Source organism: Telmatherina bonti, assembly GCF_933228915.1.
Source record: "Telmatherina bonti genome assembly, chromosome: 10".
NCBI lineage: Eukaryota > Metazoa > Chordata > Actinopteri > Atheriniformes > Telmatherinidae > Telmatherina > Telmatherina bonti.
In genome coordinates, this window is record NC_136628.1 from 26,995,826 (window position 1) to 27,011,339 (window position 15,514).

The following is a 15,514-nucleotide window of genomic DNA, read 5'->3' on the forward strand; positions in this document are numbered from 1 at the left end:
GCTTGGATTTGTAAATTCTTAACAGAAATCAAGAAAGGTCAGAATATTCCCTTGTCTAATAAATGTGAACAAAGTGTGTAGATGTTCATTTTTTCCTAAGACTCAAGATCTTTGAAAGTAAAAACTAGGGATGCACCGATGCTGATATCAGTATCGGCTCAATACAATGCGTGTGTACTCGTACTCTGTATTAATAAGTGTTCTGATACCACAACCAATACCTGATACCACACTAGTCAAGCCAGCGCAGATGTGTTTGATGACATGCTTTGGACATGTTTTAAAATAAATAAATGCCTTGAATGTTAAATTGTGACATATATATTTCTTTTTACGCTAAAAGCCAGATCTTTGTTTCAAAATCGCACACGTATAATTTAATGTCTATAATTTGGGTAAAATGTGCCAAATCAAAATAAAACTAGTTAAAATAGTTAAATATGTAATGTTATTATATTTGTATTATTGGTGAGGTAACTTCAGAAAGAATGGGGAATTTATTACAACCTAATGAAATCTTCCACAGTAATGACAGCGATAATAACCATAGTCATAATAATGTTTACATAAATAGATTTGGTATCGGCAAATATCGGTATCTGCAGATATTACAATTTCAGATATCGGTATTGGATCAGAACTCCCAAAAAGTGAATCGGTGCATCCCTAGTAAAAACAATCAGGGAAAAATGCCGTAAGACAATTATAGGGTTAAGTAAAAAATATGTAACACCATTCGTAACGGGAGTGTTGCATTTGTCCAGCTCTATTCTTTAAGTCACACAGAACATTTATGTCACTTTAACCACACTCTGAATAAATTTGCTGTTACGTCAAACAAGAAATGATCTGTGATCTAATTCCTTTCATTGTAGCCGTGCATTCGGAAGCTGTGGTTTTTGCTATTTCTTTTCAGTCGTGTGTATACTATTCAGACCCTTAAGTTTATTCTGTGAAAACTTGTATTCAGCATTTTGAGTTTATGAAATGTAAAAATTTCCCAAACAAAGGAGAATCTTATTAAAGTAACATCTGCACAAGTTGAACTGAAAATGACTTGTTTCAAAAAAGGAAAGAATTTTTTTCCAAAAATACAAGGAATTTAACTTGAAAAGTTGTTACCTTTGCCACATTAGTTGTGATTAAACCTTCAAAACGTGCTCGTTTTTTTTTTGTTTTTTTTTTTGTTTTGTTTTCATCTCAGTGCCAAATAGTTCATTCTGAATATCTCATGGGGCCAATAAACATGGGCCAACAATTTTTTTTTTTTGGGGGGGGTGATGAAACACGTTCAATTTGATTTACTTAATGAAGTTCCCTACAAAGCATCTGTGGCATTTGAAATAATAAAAGAAAAAATTCACATCTTTTAGTCAGTGTGTGTCAGGTTGACTAATTCCCACACAATAAATTATGATGCATCTTCAACTAAATCCAGTGATTTAATAAACTGCATGCTCTGATTTATTGACAAGCTTCACTCTGAACCAACTGCAAACGACAGTGAGGTGAGTGCTGTTGGTACTGTGACCTTTCAGGCCGTTTTCCCAGAAGACGCAAACTCAAGTATGATCACAAGTCAAATGTGCTCTTTCTGGACTTGTCAAATGGATCGAAACACTGCAGACATCTGGTGTCATTTCTTTAAGTATAATAGCCAGGACATATTGTGAAGGCTTCCTCTCTACACCGGTGTCAGACAGTGACAGAGATGCGAGGACCCAGTTGCAGAATGGGAGCAGAAGAAATGCTGTGACTCTTCTTTTAATTAAACTGAAGGACAAGGGTGGAGACTACAACAGGATATGACAACAAACTGGCAAAGACAACCTGAAACCAACTGGTATATATACACAGTAAACACAGCAAGACACAGGTGGAATGGATAAGCTAAATGAAACCAGGTGAACTAACGAACAGGAACAGGAACAGGAAAACTACAAAATAAAAGAGGAAACCAGAACTAAGGTCTACAGAAAAACTCCAAACCATGACAACAGTCTTTCTTCTGTTTATCCAACTATATTTGCTTTATTTTACTGTAGTGATGAAAAGTGTGAAATCATAAGAATTTAGCTGAAAATTTTAAATTAATTATTTAATTTACAGGATCAGTAAATACATAATTTTTCTTGTTGTGCACTCTAATGAGCAATTTACATGTAAAAAAAAAAAAACTACAACATGCTATTTTTCTAATCCAGCATTGCAGGACAACATTATGAAAATCATCTAAAATAAGTGCAGCTCAAAGTCATTTTCAAGATCAATAAAGATCCAATAGCTGTCTCTTGTCTCTTGTAATTTGTTGATGCAGTGATTTAAGAGCTGCATAACTAAGAAACACATACCTTTACATCTTATCAGAAAGAAAAAAATATATTTTTACATACAGGTATCAGCTCACCTGAGAGCTTGCAGATTTGCTTGGTAAGTTGGTCTCTTTCAAATATTAATGATATGAGTTTGTCACACACTGGCCCAGTTGAATAAACAGACCTCATCTCAGCATGTAAAAGTGCTAATAAAAGCCCAGACGGAGAAAGTTCACTGTAAAAACATTTCCTTCTGATGCAAATGGTTGTTTCAGTTCTTGTAGGTTCTCTTTTTTTTAAATATTTGTGGACACTGAGTTGTTAAAGCATTATGTGGGTCAATCTATGAGAGTTCATCCTTTAAAATATAAATTTAACTAAATAGTTTTTAATGCTGCCCTGTGATGGACTGGCAAGCTGTCCAGGGTGTACCCTGCCTTTCGCCCAAAGTCTGCTGGGATAGGCTCCAGCTTCCCCGCGACCTTTCACTGGACTAAGCGGTTAGTATAATGAATGAATGAATGAGTTTTTAATGCCTGACTTAAACGGTGATCAACTCCTTAAATGGCATTTTAAGGAGCTATATCTAACATTAGTGGGTAGAATGAGTCGCAGATGTTGGTTCCAGACCCCAAACTACCTCTCTTCCAAAGCAAAAGTCCTTAAATAAAAAGCAACAGCTGACTTAGTAAGTAAAAGTAAAGTAAAGAAGTAAAGAACTTTGTGTTTGGTTGATCATTTTTCCTCTTAATAATATCAACTGGTGTTTTATTATGTATTGTTGAACAACCTTGTTGGTTAATATCACAGTGAGGTATATCCTGTAAGAACTGTGTTTATTTAGTATGAATAACACCGCTAAATGTGTGTGTAGTGCTGCCTACCAAAATGATCCAAAATCCCCTGCAGCTTACTGTAGTTTGAAATTGCTGATTGGATTGAACGATTGCTCTCCTCCACAGTAATAAACTAAAAAAAAAAAAAAAAAAAAAAGCAACTTATACTGGTTATTTTGACACTTGATTTCTTTTACACTGTCAGGGGTCCATGCACAGCTGCATCAGCTTCAAATCTCTTCCTTATGCTTGTCACCAACCCAATTACATTTTAGTGTGGAATGACATCCGATTCTTCAACCAGGAGTTTTAAAGGTCAACCAGTGAGCTATTCCAAGCTATTCCAACTAGTCTTTCATTAGTATCAGTTCTGGACTTAGGGCAGACCACCCCTTTCTCTCCAATCCCAAATTCTGGAGGTATCTGTAAGGATCCTGGTTCTGTGAAGTTATCCTGGAGGATGGAGTTAGATGGCAGATTTTGAAGGTATGGGACTGCCACTGGCTCCAGAATCTCATTTCAATATGTCTATCAGTTCATTGCCTGCCAGGTGTTAGGCATATATCTCTGACTGGCACACATCTGACAGCAGTTGAAGCTCAAAACATGAGTTAACCCCAACAGGAGATTATTGTGAGATTTTGGCAAATTTTTAGGGTGCACCACCCACTCTTTTATCTGCAATGTTTAGTCCACATCAGCACCAAAAGTTATACCTTGTAAAGGTAATTAATCAGATTTTTTCAGTGATGTACACGTATTGTTAAAGGGCAGAAATAATCAACCAAACAAAACACATTTCTTCAATTTTTTTTAAGTTCACATTAGGCTAAATCATTTTCCTAATTGTTATAACAGTGTATTCCTCCATGGAGTTATAATTATCTCTCAAACACAGACAGTAAACAGGTAAACAGGTAAAGTTGAGAATAAACTTAATGTAGATGCTTTTAAATCAAGTTTTAAAACTTTTTTTTTTCCCCTCATGCACCTATGCATGAAATCTGCACTGTAACTTTTAACTGATTGTGCTTTTAATTATTATGGTTTTAATATATTATATTTTCATGATTTTTGCTCTCTGTTGTTCTTTTATGCTTCTTTGCACCATCTGCTAAACATATAAACTGGTCTTTCCTTGCTTTGCCAAAACAGACCACAATCTCCGTCACGGACAAACTAAACCAAAGACGCTTTGAGTGCAACTCCATTCAAACATGTCAAGAAACACAAGTCAGGAACCAGGTGAAGGTTAAACACAATGGCCTGCAAAGGAGTAAGGGGAACCAAAGAGAATATAATGAAAGCATTTTAGTTGTGGCTATTGCAAGCTAGTCCTGTGTGTGTTGAGAGAACAATAAATCCAAACCAAAATGGCATCAGTAAGAATAATCATGAAAAAAATCAGACTAACACAATTAAATGATAAAATATTAACAAAATAGAACAAGAACAACAAAATCCATGAACCTGAATATATTGTTCCAAAGATATAAAAGAGAATGAATAATAATAAACAAGCTTCAGACTTTTTTGTTTGTTAGTGGTAAACATCAACTTGTTCTCCGTGTTAAAGGACTGCATGCAAAAGACACATGTCTAGTGAGGCGTAAATTGTATTGAACTGTCAGCCAACAAATACAAGGAAGTAATGGGATAAGTGCCATTTGTTTTGGTATAAGGTAATGCAAAGTATTTTTTTTAGGAGGGACTGGTCTGGAAGAAGTAGGAAATACGAGGATGAACATCACAACAATATTTATGATATTTTTATGGGAAGAAAAGATATTCCCAGTTGCTGAAGTGTTGTTACCTTGTATAGTGCACAGTAATGACTGCATTCATGGCAATGGGCCGTTCACAGCAGGTATGAGGCCACACTTTCAATAAAACCTGCGAGGCCATCCTGTGTGTCCTACTTTTGAAAAGAAAGGCTGACCTTCTTTACAGTTATACACCTGTCAATAGTTGTGACACACTGTGATTTTTTTTTCTTTTACCCTGTTTGTCCACTTATCACTTCAAGCTTGAGCGATTTGACTGGTACATCTAAATGGCATGGAGGTGATGTCCACTTCAATGCTCCCATGTTGCCTAAAAAAGAAAAAAAAAATCAATTCATAACAAAAGGTCAGCTTTTTAGCTCTATAGAGATTCTAACTTTGAAGTTTGAAGAACTTGGATGCACATCTTTAAGCAAAACTTTAAAGGAGTGAGAGTAACACATGTATTGAGATATTAGTGTGTTATTTGTGTTTAATGTGACCACTTTGACAAGCTGAGCTCTGAGAGCAATTTAGTTATGTGACGCAGGTTGTTTTCTTCTCTTGAAAATGATCTCTGAGGAGCATGAATGACTGTTTTCCTCCCCGTTGCTTTTATTTCGTCTCTCCTTTTTTTTTTTTTCCCTTTTCAAGGACTACTGTCTGCATCTGTGTCTGCATCGGCCTTATTCAAATGACTACCCTCGTTTTCTAAGATACTGTGTGCACGTGTGTGCAGTTGCGTACGTGGAAGCCTGAGCTGGAAAGTTGCATTTTCAATTTTGCTGTTTATCCAGCAGATTCTGTGCAATCTGTTCACAAAGAGGCAGCTGCGACATGGTGAGCGAATGTGGCAAAAACTACACAGAGGCTGACAGGAAACTTGGAATTGATGGCTGTCAATTCAACAACTCTTCATAAAGGACACATCTGAAGAGGCAGACTGGGTTTAGCTTGTTAGGTGTCTCCATTCATCCAGTTTCTCTTTTTACAAAAACAAACATTTTTAAATCATAACCACAACATATTATTTGGCGTCTCTTTTTCTTTCTTTTTTGTGCATGTTGTTTTGCACTTGTTTTAGTCAGTGCAGGTTTTGCAGATGGCCTCCTAGACAGGAACATGCAGTCAATCAGGAAGCAGTATTTTAAACTTAATGAGGTTTACTGGGGGGGGGTGAAGAAAGCTGTGTTACAGCAAGGAGTCTTGAGGCGATGAAAACATTGATTAGCTTCACAGAGTGAAACAATAAACAGGTGTTGTCAGAGATACGCAGCATTTCTCAGCTCAGAGTTAAGTTTTCTCAACTGCCACTGACGTCCTTAGCAATGGTTGTGAGCTAGTGGATGCCATGATGCAGAAGAGATGAGTGAAAGTAAACATGGGCAATTTCATCATATCATATTTATTGCAGCTGTGTGTGAGATATGTTGTTTTCCTTTAAAACAACAGGTGGTGAGGAGTGAGGAAGTGTGAGAGATAACCGCGTTTCCTGCAGCTTTTGCAGATCGTTATTTGTTTATTGAGCCATATCTCTGTCTGCCACTATAAATGCTGACTCTGATCCAGCAGAGGAGGAGTCCTTCGATGCTGAAAGACGACTCACTGTAGCACGGTGTTTCTCACTTCCGGTCCTCAGGCCCCCCCTGCCCTGCATGTTTTAGACATGATCCTCTTCCAAAGCACCTGAGTCAGATTATTGAACTTCATCAAGTTCTTTGCAGCCTGTTAACAAGCCTTTTATTTCATTCAGGTGTGTTTAAAGTAGGGTTGACCATAAAATATGCAGGGCAGGGGGGCCTGAGGACTTGAGAAACTTGAGGAATTGAGAAACACTGCTGTAGCAGATGAGAAGAAAATAGTGAGTTGCACTTTAAATAAAAAGAACCTTACCATGAGTTCATGTGGCATCAAGAGCATCAAGGCACTGTCACACTCTGACAGAGTTATAAAAGTTATATCAGAATTTCTTAAATATAGTGCGTATTTAAAAGCTGTCACAGTATAGATGGATGATTTTATAATCTTTTTAAAAAAAAAAAAAATCAATATGGATTTTGTATCCAAAAGCAAAAGAATTTAGGCAGAGGGAAGCACTTTGCATCCATTTGCACTTCAAGGAAAAGCAATGTCCCTGAAATAGAGATTAAAAAGGGCTTGTGTTTTTCTACAGTTGCAGTGTGTAGTATGATAAAAAAAAATTTTTTCAAGCAATCTAGGAGAATATCAGTGCACAAAGGACAACGTCGACGCTTAGACTGGGACACACACACATAGATTCCTTAGATAAATGCATCAACAACAACATTCATTCATCAATATCTGATAAAACCACTAGGTAAGGGATTAGGTTTAGCATACAGACTGATGATGATGGCAGGGATAGGATCAGCGTTCGTATCTTAGTTTATTTTAACACACTTTAGGATGTGGAGCAAAATCACACATGAAACATTTCATTATTCGGTGTATCTCAGTGTCAGAATGTCTTTCATGTGCATGAAGGACCTTTTATTTTTTATAGAGTTTCAGGCTTGAAATGCACAAATGGATGCGCATTGAAACATTCAAATAAGCTGGAAGGGAACAAAAATAAAGATGAAATATATTAGATTCATATTTATCTGCAATAAAATAAGTAATAATGCAAAACAAGTTTGTTTTTTGTTTTTTTAAATGAGCATTTTCCTTTCTGTCACACTTTCATTTCCCTGTTTATTCTGGTTTGGGTTTGTAAAGCTGAAACATTACATCACCAATAGAAAATACATGTGCTAATGGTTTTAGGGAATAAACCATTATAACACTAGAGCAAAAACAAGCTGTTCTAACTAGAAAGGCTAAAACACAGGTGTGCTCTCTTGGGGTGCCTCCAGTTAGCAGAGATGAAATCTGTTTGTTATTAGGATTTAACAAAGGAATGGCCATGGAATATGTATTTCCTCATATGCCCTCTGTCAGAGACCTCCAGGAGAAGCTTTGCTGCCTCATGTACGTGGCACAATATGAAGTGGCAACCTCAAAAACTAGATGAACCATCAGGATGAACGGGATGAAAATAAATTGGTCACTGAGGGAACCAAAGACCAGGAGACCACTGGCCTTTAGCTTAGCCTCAGGGTATCTGCGCCACAGAGGGACACTCGCAGTCTCAGGTGGGGTGCATGTAGACCACCACACTGTTTGAATGTTGCAATTAGCCAAATGTCATGAGTCACAAATCAGCCTTTTGAGGCAAGGTTACACATAATCATCCTGAAAAGGTTGTCCACCACATGTTGGGAAGATTTCAGGAACTGTTGCTGCTCATACTGAATAAGCATTTAAAACAAACTAATTGATAAAAAAAGAAGAAGAAGAAGAAAGAGAAAGGGGAAAAAAAGTGAATTCTTAAGGAAAGAGCTACTGCTGGAGCCAACTGTGTAATCAGTGTAAAATGTGACTGTTGGGTTCAGCATTTGGACTGAATATGCTTTATAATGAATGCACTGAGCCTCATACTGTGACATAAAACAACGTTGTTTGGGAATCTTAATGGTAATCATATTTCAAAATACACAGCGGAGCTTTCAGGGCTCTGTAATAATCATACCTACATTTCCTTTGGATGGTAATCACTCTGACGTTTCTCAAGCACTACTGAAATATCCGTCATATATGTACTTATTGCTTTGCATGTGTTTATATTTGGAACAACTGTGCTTGTGGACAGCAAAGTAAAGAATTCTATTTCTCCCAGAAAAACCCCAAAAAGGTTTCACCTGTGTTCTTTTCCCATGCATCGTGAGGTCTTGAAGCGCACACTGATTAACTAAATTCAAATTATTTTATTTTACATACGTGAATGCCTGTATTTTCATGACAGACGGACAACGAATGGCAAAAGAGTCTGAATCTGAACAGCGCTTTAAAATTTGAGTGATTACATGAGAATTTGATAACATGGTTTCACATGGAGAGTTGCTATTTCCTGGAAATAACTGTTTAATTTATCATCTATGGTAAATATATAATATAATACGCTTTTTTTTTTTTTTTTTCCATCATTCTCATATCAGCAAACCAGCATCCTCAAATTGCTACATCAGTCACACAGGAGGTTAAAGGTCAGGGTCAGCCACAGAGCAGTGGTCTCCCTCCTGATCCAACTTTCCCCTGGTACTCAAGTTTCAAAAAGCAGCATGGATTTTTTATTAAGATGATGGACTCCAGACCTCCAAAATCCCCAAGAACCATCTTTAATTTCCACCTTTTCCCACCATCTACATTTTCAGGTTTTAGAAAATAAGATTCTATAATCTGTTCGCTCTTTCTTCTCACTGCCATTTTATTTGTAATAACAATAAAAATAAATAAATAAAATAAATAAAAAAAAGCTTGTGATATACAGTGCAAATGATGTTCTTTAGAAAATTTCAAAAAAACAAAAGGAAATGCAAAATCCTTCAGATGCTTTATTGTCAGGATCCACTGGTGCTTTCCACAGAAATATGACCGCCATTACGAGTGTTTCTCAGTGGTTTGCAGCAACCCTTCAAGAAGTGAGGCAGTCAGAGACCTAAATTGATCCCCAAGGGCTGAAAATGTATCTCAGCAATAAATTTGTTCCACTAAGCTGATTTTTTCTCATTGAACCAAAACCACAACAACCTACAAAGTAAGCACACTATCCGAGACCACTATATTAAGCAACAGCTTTATAAAACACAAGTCCAGCAATGTCAATGCAGGTAGAGCTCTGTAATTGGGCTCTGTGGGCTATAGGCTATTGGTTCCTGTTCTTCCATTAAATTCACATGTTCTACAAGCTGGCTAAATTAGAAGCAGCCGGTGCAATGTGGCGCTGGAGTTGTGGAAAAGTTGGTGCTTGTAAAAGGGAGCCTAATTTTAGTCATAGTGATAAAGAATGGAGTTCACAATGTTCTTCCCCTCCTCATGGCACGTCTGGGAACCTGTGAAGCTGGATATAAAGCTTAAGTGGTAGACTGCACTCTAAGCATATCTGTAAAATATCTGCAGACTTTCCTAATCCCTGCACATCCATAACAAGATACTAGGCTGCCCAACAATGCACACAGCACCAATTGCACTATTACCTGAGGCTAGCCACTCGAGTGCTGATCCATGCAGGCAATAACAAAGTTATCTTTGTGTAGTATGGAGCAGTTGTGTGGTCCAGAGATAGCGATAATGGGGAAAAAATAAGAAATGAAACTGCCTTTTTTTTTTTTTTTTTTTTATCTTTACCTTATATAAAGTTTAAGTTGTGATCCAGTAAAAAAAAATGCACCTAAATAAATAATGCCATACATTTTGCAGTGTGTTGCTCTGTTCAGGGGATGCATCATTTTTATATCTACGTGTATGTTTAAATACACCATAGAGTCCCCTAAACAATATAATTTTGTGGAGAAACCTTGTAAAATGAAGAAAGTTATCTTCACAGAGAAAAATTAGAGATCAATAATGAAGCGATCTTGCCGTCTTTACAACACATGACATTGTATTCTGGTGGCAGATAACAATCTTTTTCAATACGTGAATGATATTTACATTCCAACACGAGTAAATGCTATTTAGCAATAAAATAAATAAATAAATAGATAAATAAAAACTACCTGCACTCCTTTGAGCTGGCTCTTGACTGTTGTCAACTGAATGTGTATAAAAACCCACTTTGCACCTTGAATCCTATGTAAAATTTAAATAATTCATATAAGCACCCCCATTCTGCATATATACAGTGTTTTAGACTCTGGCATCATGAGGAGAAATCTGGTTCATTTTCACACACACATTTTTATTTTGCATCATAGGATTGACAAAAAAAAAAAAAAAAAAAAAAAAAAAAGAAAAATATTCTGACTGTGGCTGTTTGTTCCTGAGGGCAAGCCGATCTGTCATGTAAAGATTCTTGAAAGGGTGAGCTGTTACAAGAAAAATGATCAAGCCAACAGGTGTGAAGCCGTTGAATCCTAAATCTCAAGTCGGAAATCCTAACCTGCTGCGGTTTTAAAGTTGTAAAAGAGCTTTGATTTGGCTGCCATTGCAGTCTATACATTTGTATGATGACAATGTAAACTTGTAGCCATTTAGCATTGTTAAAATATATAAATACAGTATAACATATTATTGTCTTATTTGTGTGTCTGCATTTGAATTTAGATCACTTTAATCCATCTGTCTCTGCTCCTTCTCTGTTACTTTTACTGTCAAATCTTTTTTATGAATATTGCACCTCCATCATATTACTGGACTTAACTGGAAAAGAAACAGAGTTTTATAATAATTTATATTTTCTCCCGTGAAATGGCAGAGAAATAACTATTATTAAGTCTTTGCTTTGGGTATCACATGTTAATGTGCTGCTTTATTACCAAAAAAGAAAAAAATCTGGTCACCAGCTATTGAGAACCATTGTTTGTGTAACGTATATGTTTCACAAAAAGGTACATGAAACACAGTAAAACATTTTTTGGCATATTAGTTCCAAGTGTGTACCAGTCATTTTTTATTTTTTTTCCCGAAACAATTCCCAATATTTCCCAAACATTTACTACACAGCCAAAAGTCCTCTGATTCTGCTCTGTTTAACATACATTTCCTGCTTCGCCATCATGATTCTCTTCCTCAGCTCAGCTGACAATAAGTTTGTGCTTATTTTCACCAAAACGCTCTGTGCAAAATACAACAGTACAGTAGCTTAATCAAAATAAGCTAACAGTTTGCGCAAGAATGAAAAGAAAAAAATATATATTCACAATAATAAATCACAAAAGAGACAACATTGGGTTTGGCTTGCATAGCAAAGCAAAAAACTAAAAGAAAAAAAAAAGCATTAAAAAATCTATTTACAAAGTTTGCAAGTCCTTTTTTTTTTTTTTGAATGAGTCATTTTGTTGTGTTCCTTCTTCATCATATCGCCAGTGTGAACTGCTGTACCATGTGACAGAAAACAGAAGCAGACATATAACATACTCTTAACTCTTTTGAAGAGGGGGATGAAAATAACACTGTGAGAGTGGTGTCTGTGCCTGTACATGACATTTACAGCTCTGCATTTTATTTTGCACCCTTTTTATTTCTTCCCTCATTCTATGTCCTCTCCATCTTCTCAACAATATACTTGCGGAGGAAAAATCTCATAGCGCTTATTAGCAAGGTGTCCAGGGACAGACTGTAGCTGCAGGGAGTGATGCTTCATTTTGACTCTGGAAAAAAAAGGAAAGAACAAAAACAGAACTGTAAAACTTGAATAAGCATTCTTATTATGTGCATTTTCATCCTCTCAGGATCTTGTCTCCTTGGATGACAATCTTTGGTTAAGAAACAGTCCTATTTCCCATTTATTTTTCCATTAGTGATAAAAAAAAAAGTTGGTCTGACCTAGAATACCAGGATGCTACCGCCTCCATGTTTTTTAGATTAATAACATTTACATTGTTCTCCTTTCTCAAATAGGTTGCTATATGTTCAGCAGTCTCCGTGTCAAAACTGCTGTATACAAACAGGTGATTGTAATGTTATACTTTTTTGGACTCTCAGACATCCACAGCAGACTAGAAATGTATTTGTAATCCCTTGTGTCCTTGTGGACTAAACTTCTTCTGCAGGAGTGGGGTCTGGCTATGGAGTCCAAGCTTGCATTAACATGGAAATCATGTTCTTCTTTTGGATAGTTCAGTTTACAAAAAAAAGAAAAATCTGGTCCCAGTGTGTCCTGCTGATGTGTGTCCTGCTGACATGGGATATGCAGTTTGTTGCTTTCTGTGTGCATCGGCATCCCTGTAGTTTTCATGGCATGTAGAAGTAGACAAGGTAGTGTTGGTTCTAACAATGCTAACAAGAGTTTCTTAAAGGAAAACTGGAATGGATTCCATCAGTAAAAAAAAAAAACCACACTGACTAAATGTGCAAATAACTAGTTTACAAGTTATTAGGGTAGGGATCACTAGGGTTTTGTGTACATTTAAGCCCTCAGAAATGTACTTTTATTTATGTAGTCTGTATAATTTCCCAAGATCAGAAAAACAGATATCATCTAGATCAGTTCCTTAACTTCATTTCTTTACTAATTTAAGGAGCAGTTTTGCAAGAACCTTCATATTATTGACACAATAACAGTGGTTTCTCTTTTGGGTGTGGTCATAATATGTGATATGTATCCTCCTGAGGAACAGCACTTACAGTGTTCCCTTTTTTCTGTGCCGTTAGTGGATGGGTGCCCGTTTTGGGAGAGGTCTGTGCCAGGTCTTTTGTGGGAACCCCTATTTAGGGTGGACATGCCGGATGATGTCGTGCCACTCCAGGAAGCCATATGCTGCCTCTCTAGCGTTGACACAGTCACCATGCACTCCTCAGATGGGTCTGAGGCTGCAGCTGCCCATGAGCTGTGCATGTGGGAACCCATGCCATGAAGGGACTTCATAGCCGGTGTGTGAGCTGTTGAGAGTGTAGTAGACAAGGGTATTTGGAAAGAATGCAATGATAAGACATGTTGACATACAATGGGCATTTCCAACTGGATTTACTGTAAAAAGAGAAAAGAAAATATTTGATTAATAAAGTCTGAGAGTATCAGTCCAAACTGACCGTCTGTGTTGGTGTCTCTTGGTCTGGGAAGAGTTCCAACCTTGTCTGTCTGAGGTTTATGGCCAGCAAGTGGTGCCCTCTTGTGTCCAAGGCTATGTGTGCTCTGTGCACCATGGTCGGATGTGACAAAGCTATCTGAGTGACACTGCTGGGAGGTTTTGCCTACAAAAACCAGCAGTGAGTCAATTATTGAAGATAAGATTTTTCTAGTCAATTCCAAAAATAGTATAATCAGTCCAGAAAGGCAAGAAAACAGCTGGATGTGTCACTTGTAATGGGAGCAGAAAAACGGTCATTGCTGAATCAGATTAATTGTATTCTACTCTATGTATGTGCCTTTGTTAAATTTAAATATCTATCATTTCTTTTTAAATACACACACACAGACACACACATATATACATATATATGTTTTACATACACACACACACACACACATATATATATATCTATATATGTATATATATATATATAGGTCAATTGGTTACTCTTAATTGCCCATAGGAGTGAATGTGATTGGTTGTTCTGGTAAGCTATCCATGGTGCGCCCTGCCTTTTGCCCAAAGACTGCTGGGATGGGCTCCACCTTCCCTGCAACCCTTCATCAAGCTAAGCAGTTGGGATAATGAATGAATGAATATTTGTACATCATGTGTGTACAGGAAGAGAGAGATAAAGAGATAGCCACATCACGTTTTTTATCCTGCAGGAATCATCGAACTTACAACAGGATAAAATGCTTTGGGAATATGGTTGGAAAGTACTTTGATCAGACAGCCTTTAGAACTTTTGTCCCTCTTTTGTTGCAGCAATGTATGAAGTGTGATGTTAAAGTATGACTATGACAGCTCCTCCTGGAAATACTGCCACCACTGTGACTTCCTTTATGTTTTGAATTTAGTGGACTGAAGATACTCTCTAATTCTGCCTGAATGCTGTTCTAAAGTAGTATCTTACAATATGTGACAGTTAAATAAGAAATGATAGCTTGTTTGCATTGCTAATATTTGTAAATATTTATAGTCACGCTGACTTGTACTGTGCCCTGCAATGGTTTATTAAAAGTACTAAAAACACATATTCTCAATGCGCCCGTCAATCGTAACCTAGCAAACAATGGAGGTCTAAAAATGGTACAGCTCTGTCCCTGTGGGAGATGCCATCAAGCTCTCTAGTTCTAAAGAAAAGGCTTTTGGAAAGAAACCTATTTATAAATGCATCAAATCTTAAATGTTAGATGTTTTACTTTTCACTATAGCTCCACTGAAATTGTTAAAACGTTATGCTATGGTTTTAACATCTCATTGCACAAAACTCTTAACTGTGAAAATCTTTTGGATAAAGAAGGTCTAATAACTTCGAAAAATAAATAAAAACCAGAATATCTGAATAACTGTGAGCCTACTAACTCTAAATAAACCTAAATAAAGACGAACTTGTCACATATTGAGGAACATTGAACCAGTTAAAAGATGATTTTTATCTACATTCCAACTCTGTTCACATGCTGTGGGTAGTGACCTAGAGAGCCAGTTTCTTCTGCAGGTTGGCTGGGCTCTCCCTTAGAGATAGGGTAAGAAGCTCAGTCATCTGGGAAGGGCTCAGATTATAGATGATGCTCATCTGCAACAAGAGCGGCCAGCCAGATAAGGTGGCGCGGGCATCTGTTCAAGATGCCTCCTGGACTCCTCCCTGGTGAGGTTTTCCAGGCATGTCCATCCAGGAAGAGACCCTGGGGAAGACCCAGGATGTGCTGGAGGGATTACATCTCCTAGCTGGCCTGGGATTACCAGATGAGCTAGAAAATATGGAGGCTGAGAGGGACGTCTGGGTTTTGCTGCTTGTGTAGCTGCGTCTGTGACCCGACCGCGGATAAGCAGAAAGAAAATGAATGGAGATTTGGCGTGTATTTAGACCTTCTCATTCATCCACTTTTAGGAGTTTGGGCACATTCATTTAAAATTTTTCTTGAGTTAAGTCACATTTAAGCAGAATTAATGTGGTATTT

The 15,514-nt window shown here is 37.1% G+C and overlaps 2 protein-coding genes across 2 annotated transcripts in view; one reads left to right on the forward strand and one right to left on the reverse strand.

Moving 5' to 3' along the window:
- LOC306761315 (roundabout homolog 1-like) overlaps positions 1 to 3,464 on the forward strand; it is a gene marked incomplete at its 3' end in the record, with an annotated part of 64,580 nt that extends 61,116 nt beyond the window's left edge. The window contains exon 26 of the mRNA XM_079247440.1: positions 3,357 to 3,464. Within this exon, the coding sequence (XP_079103566.1) occupies positions 3,357 to 3,464 (108 nt within the window). The remainder of the gene's footprint in view (positions 1 to 3,356) is intronic.
- A 4,393-nt stretch (positions 3,465 to 7,857) lies between these two features.
- The window catches only part of LOC306761316 (roundabout homolog 2-like), a gene marked incomplete at its 3' end in the record, with an annotated part of 83,076 nt that continues 75,419 nt past the window's right edge, over positions 7,858 to 15,514 (reverse strand). The window contains exons 26-28 of the mRNA XM_079247441.1: positions 13,507 to 13,668; positions 13,102 to 13,356; positions 7,858 to 8,093 (exon numbers count right to left, since the gene is read on the reverse strand). Of these exons, the coding sequence (XP_079103567.1) occupies positions 7,858 to 8,093; positions 13,102 to 13,356; positions 13,507 to 13,668 (653 nt within the window). The remainder of the gene's footprint in view (positions 8,094 to 13,101; positions 13,357 to 13,506; positions 13,669 to 15,514) is intronic.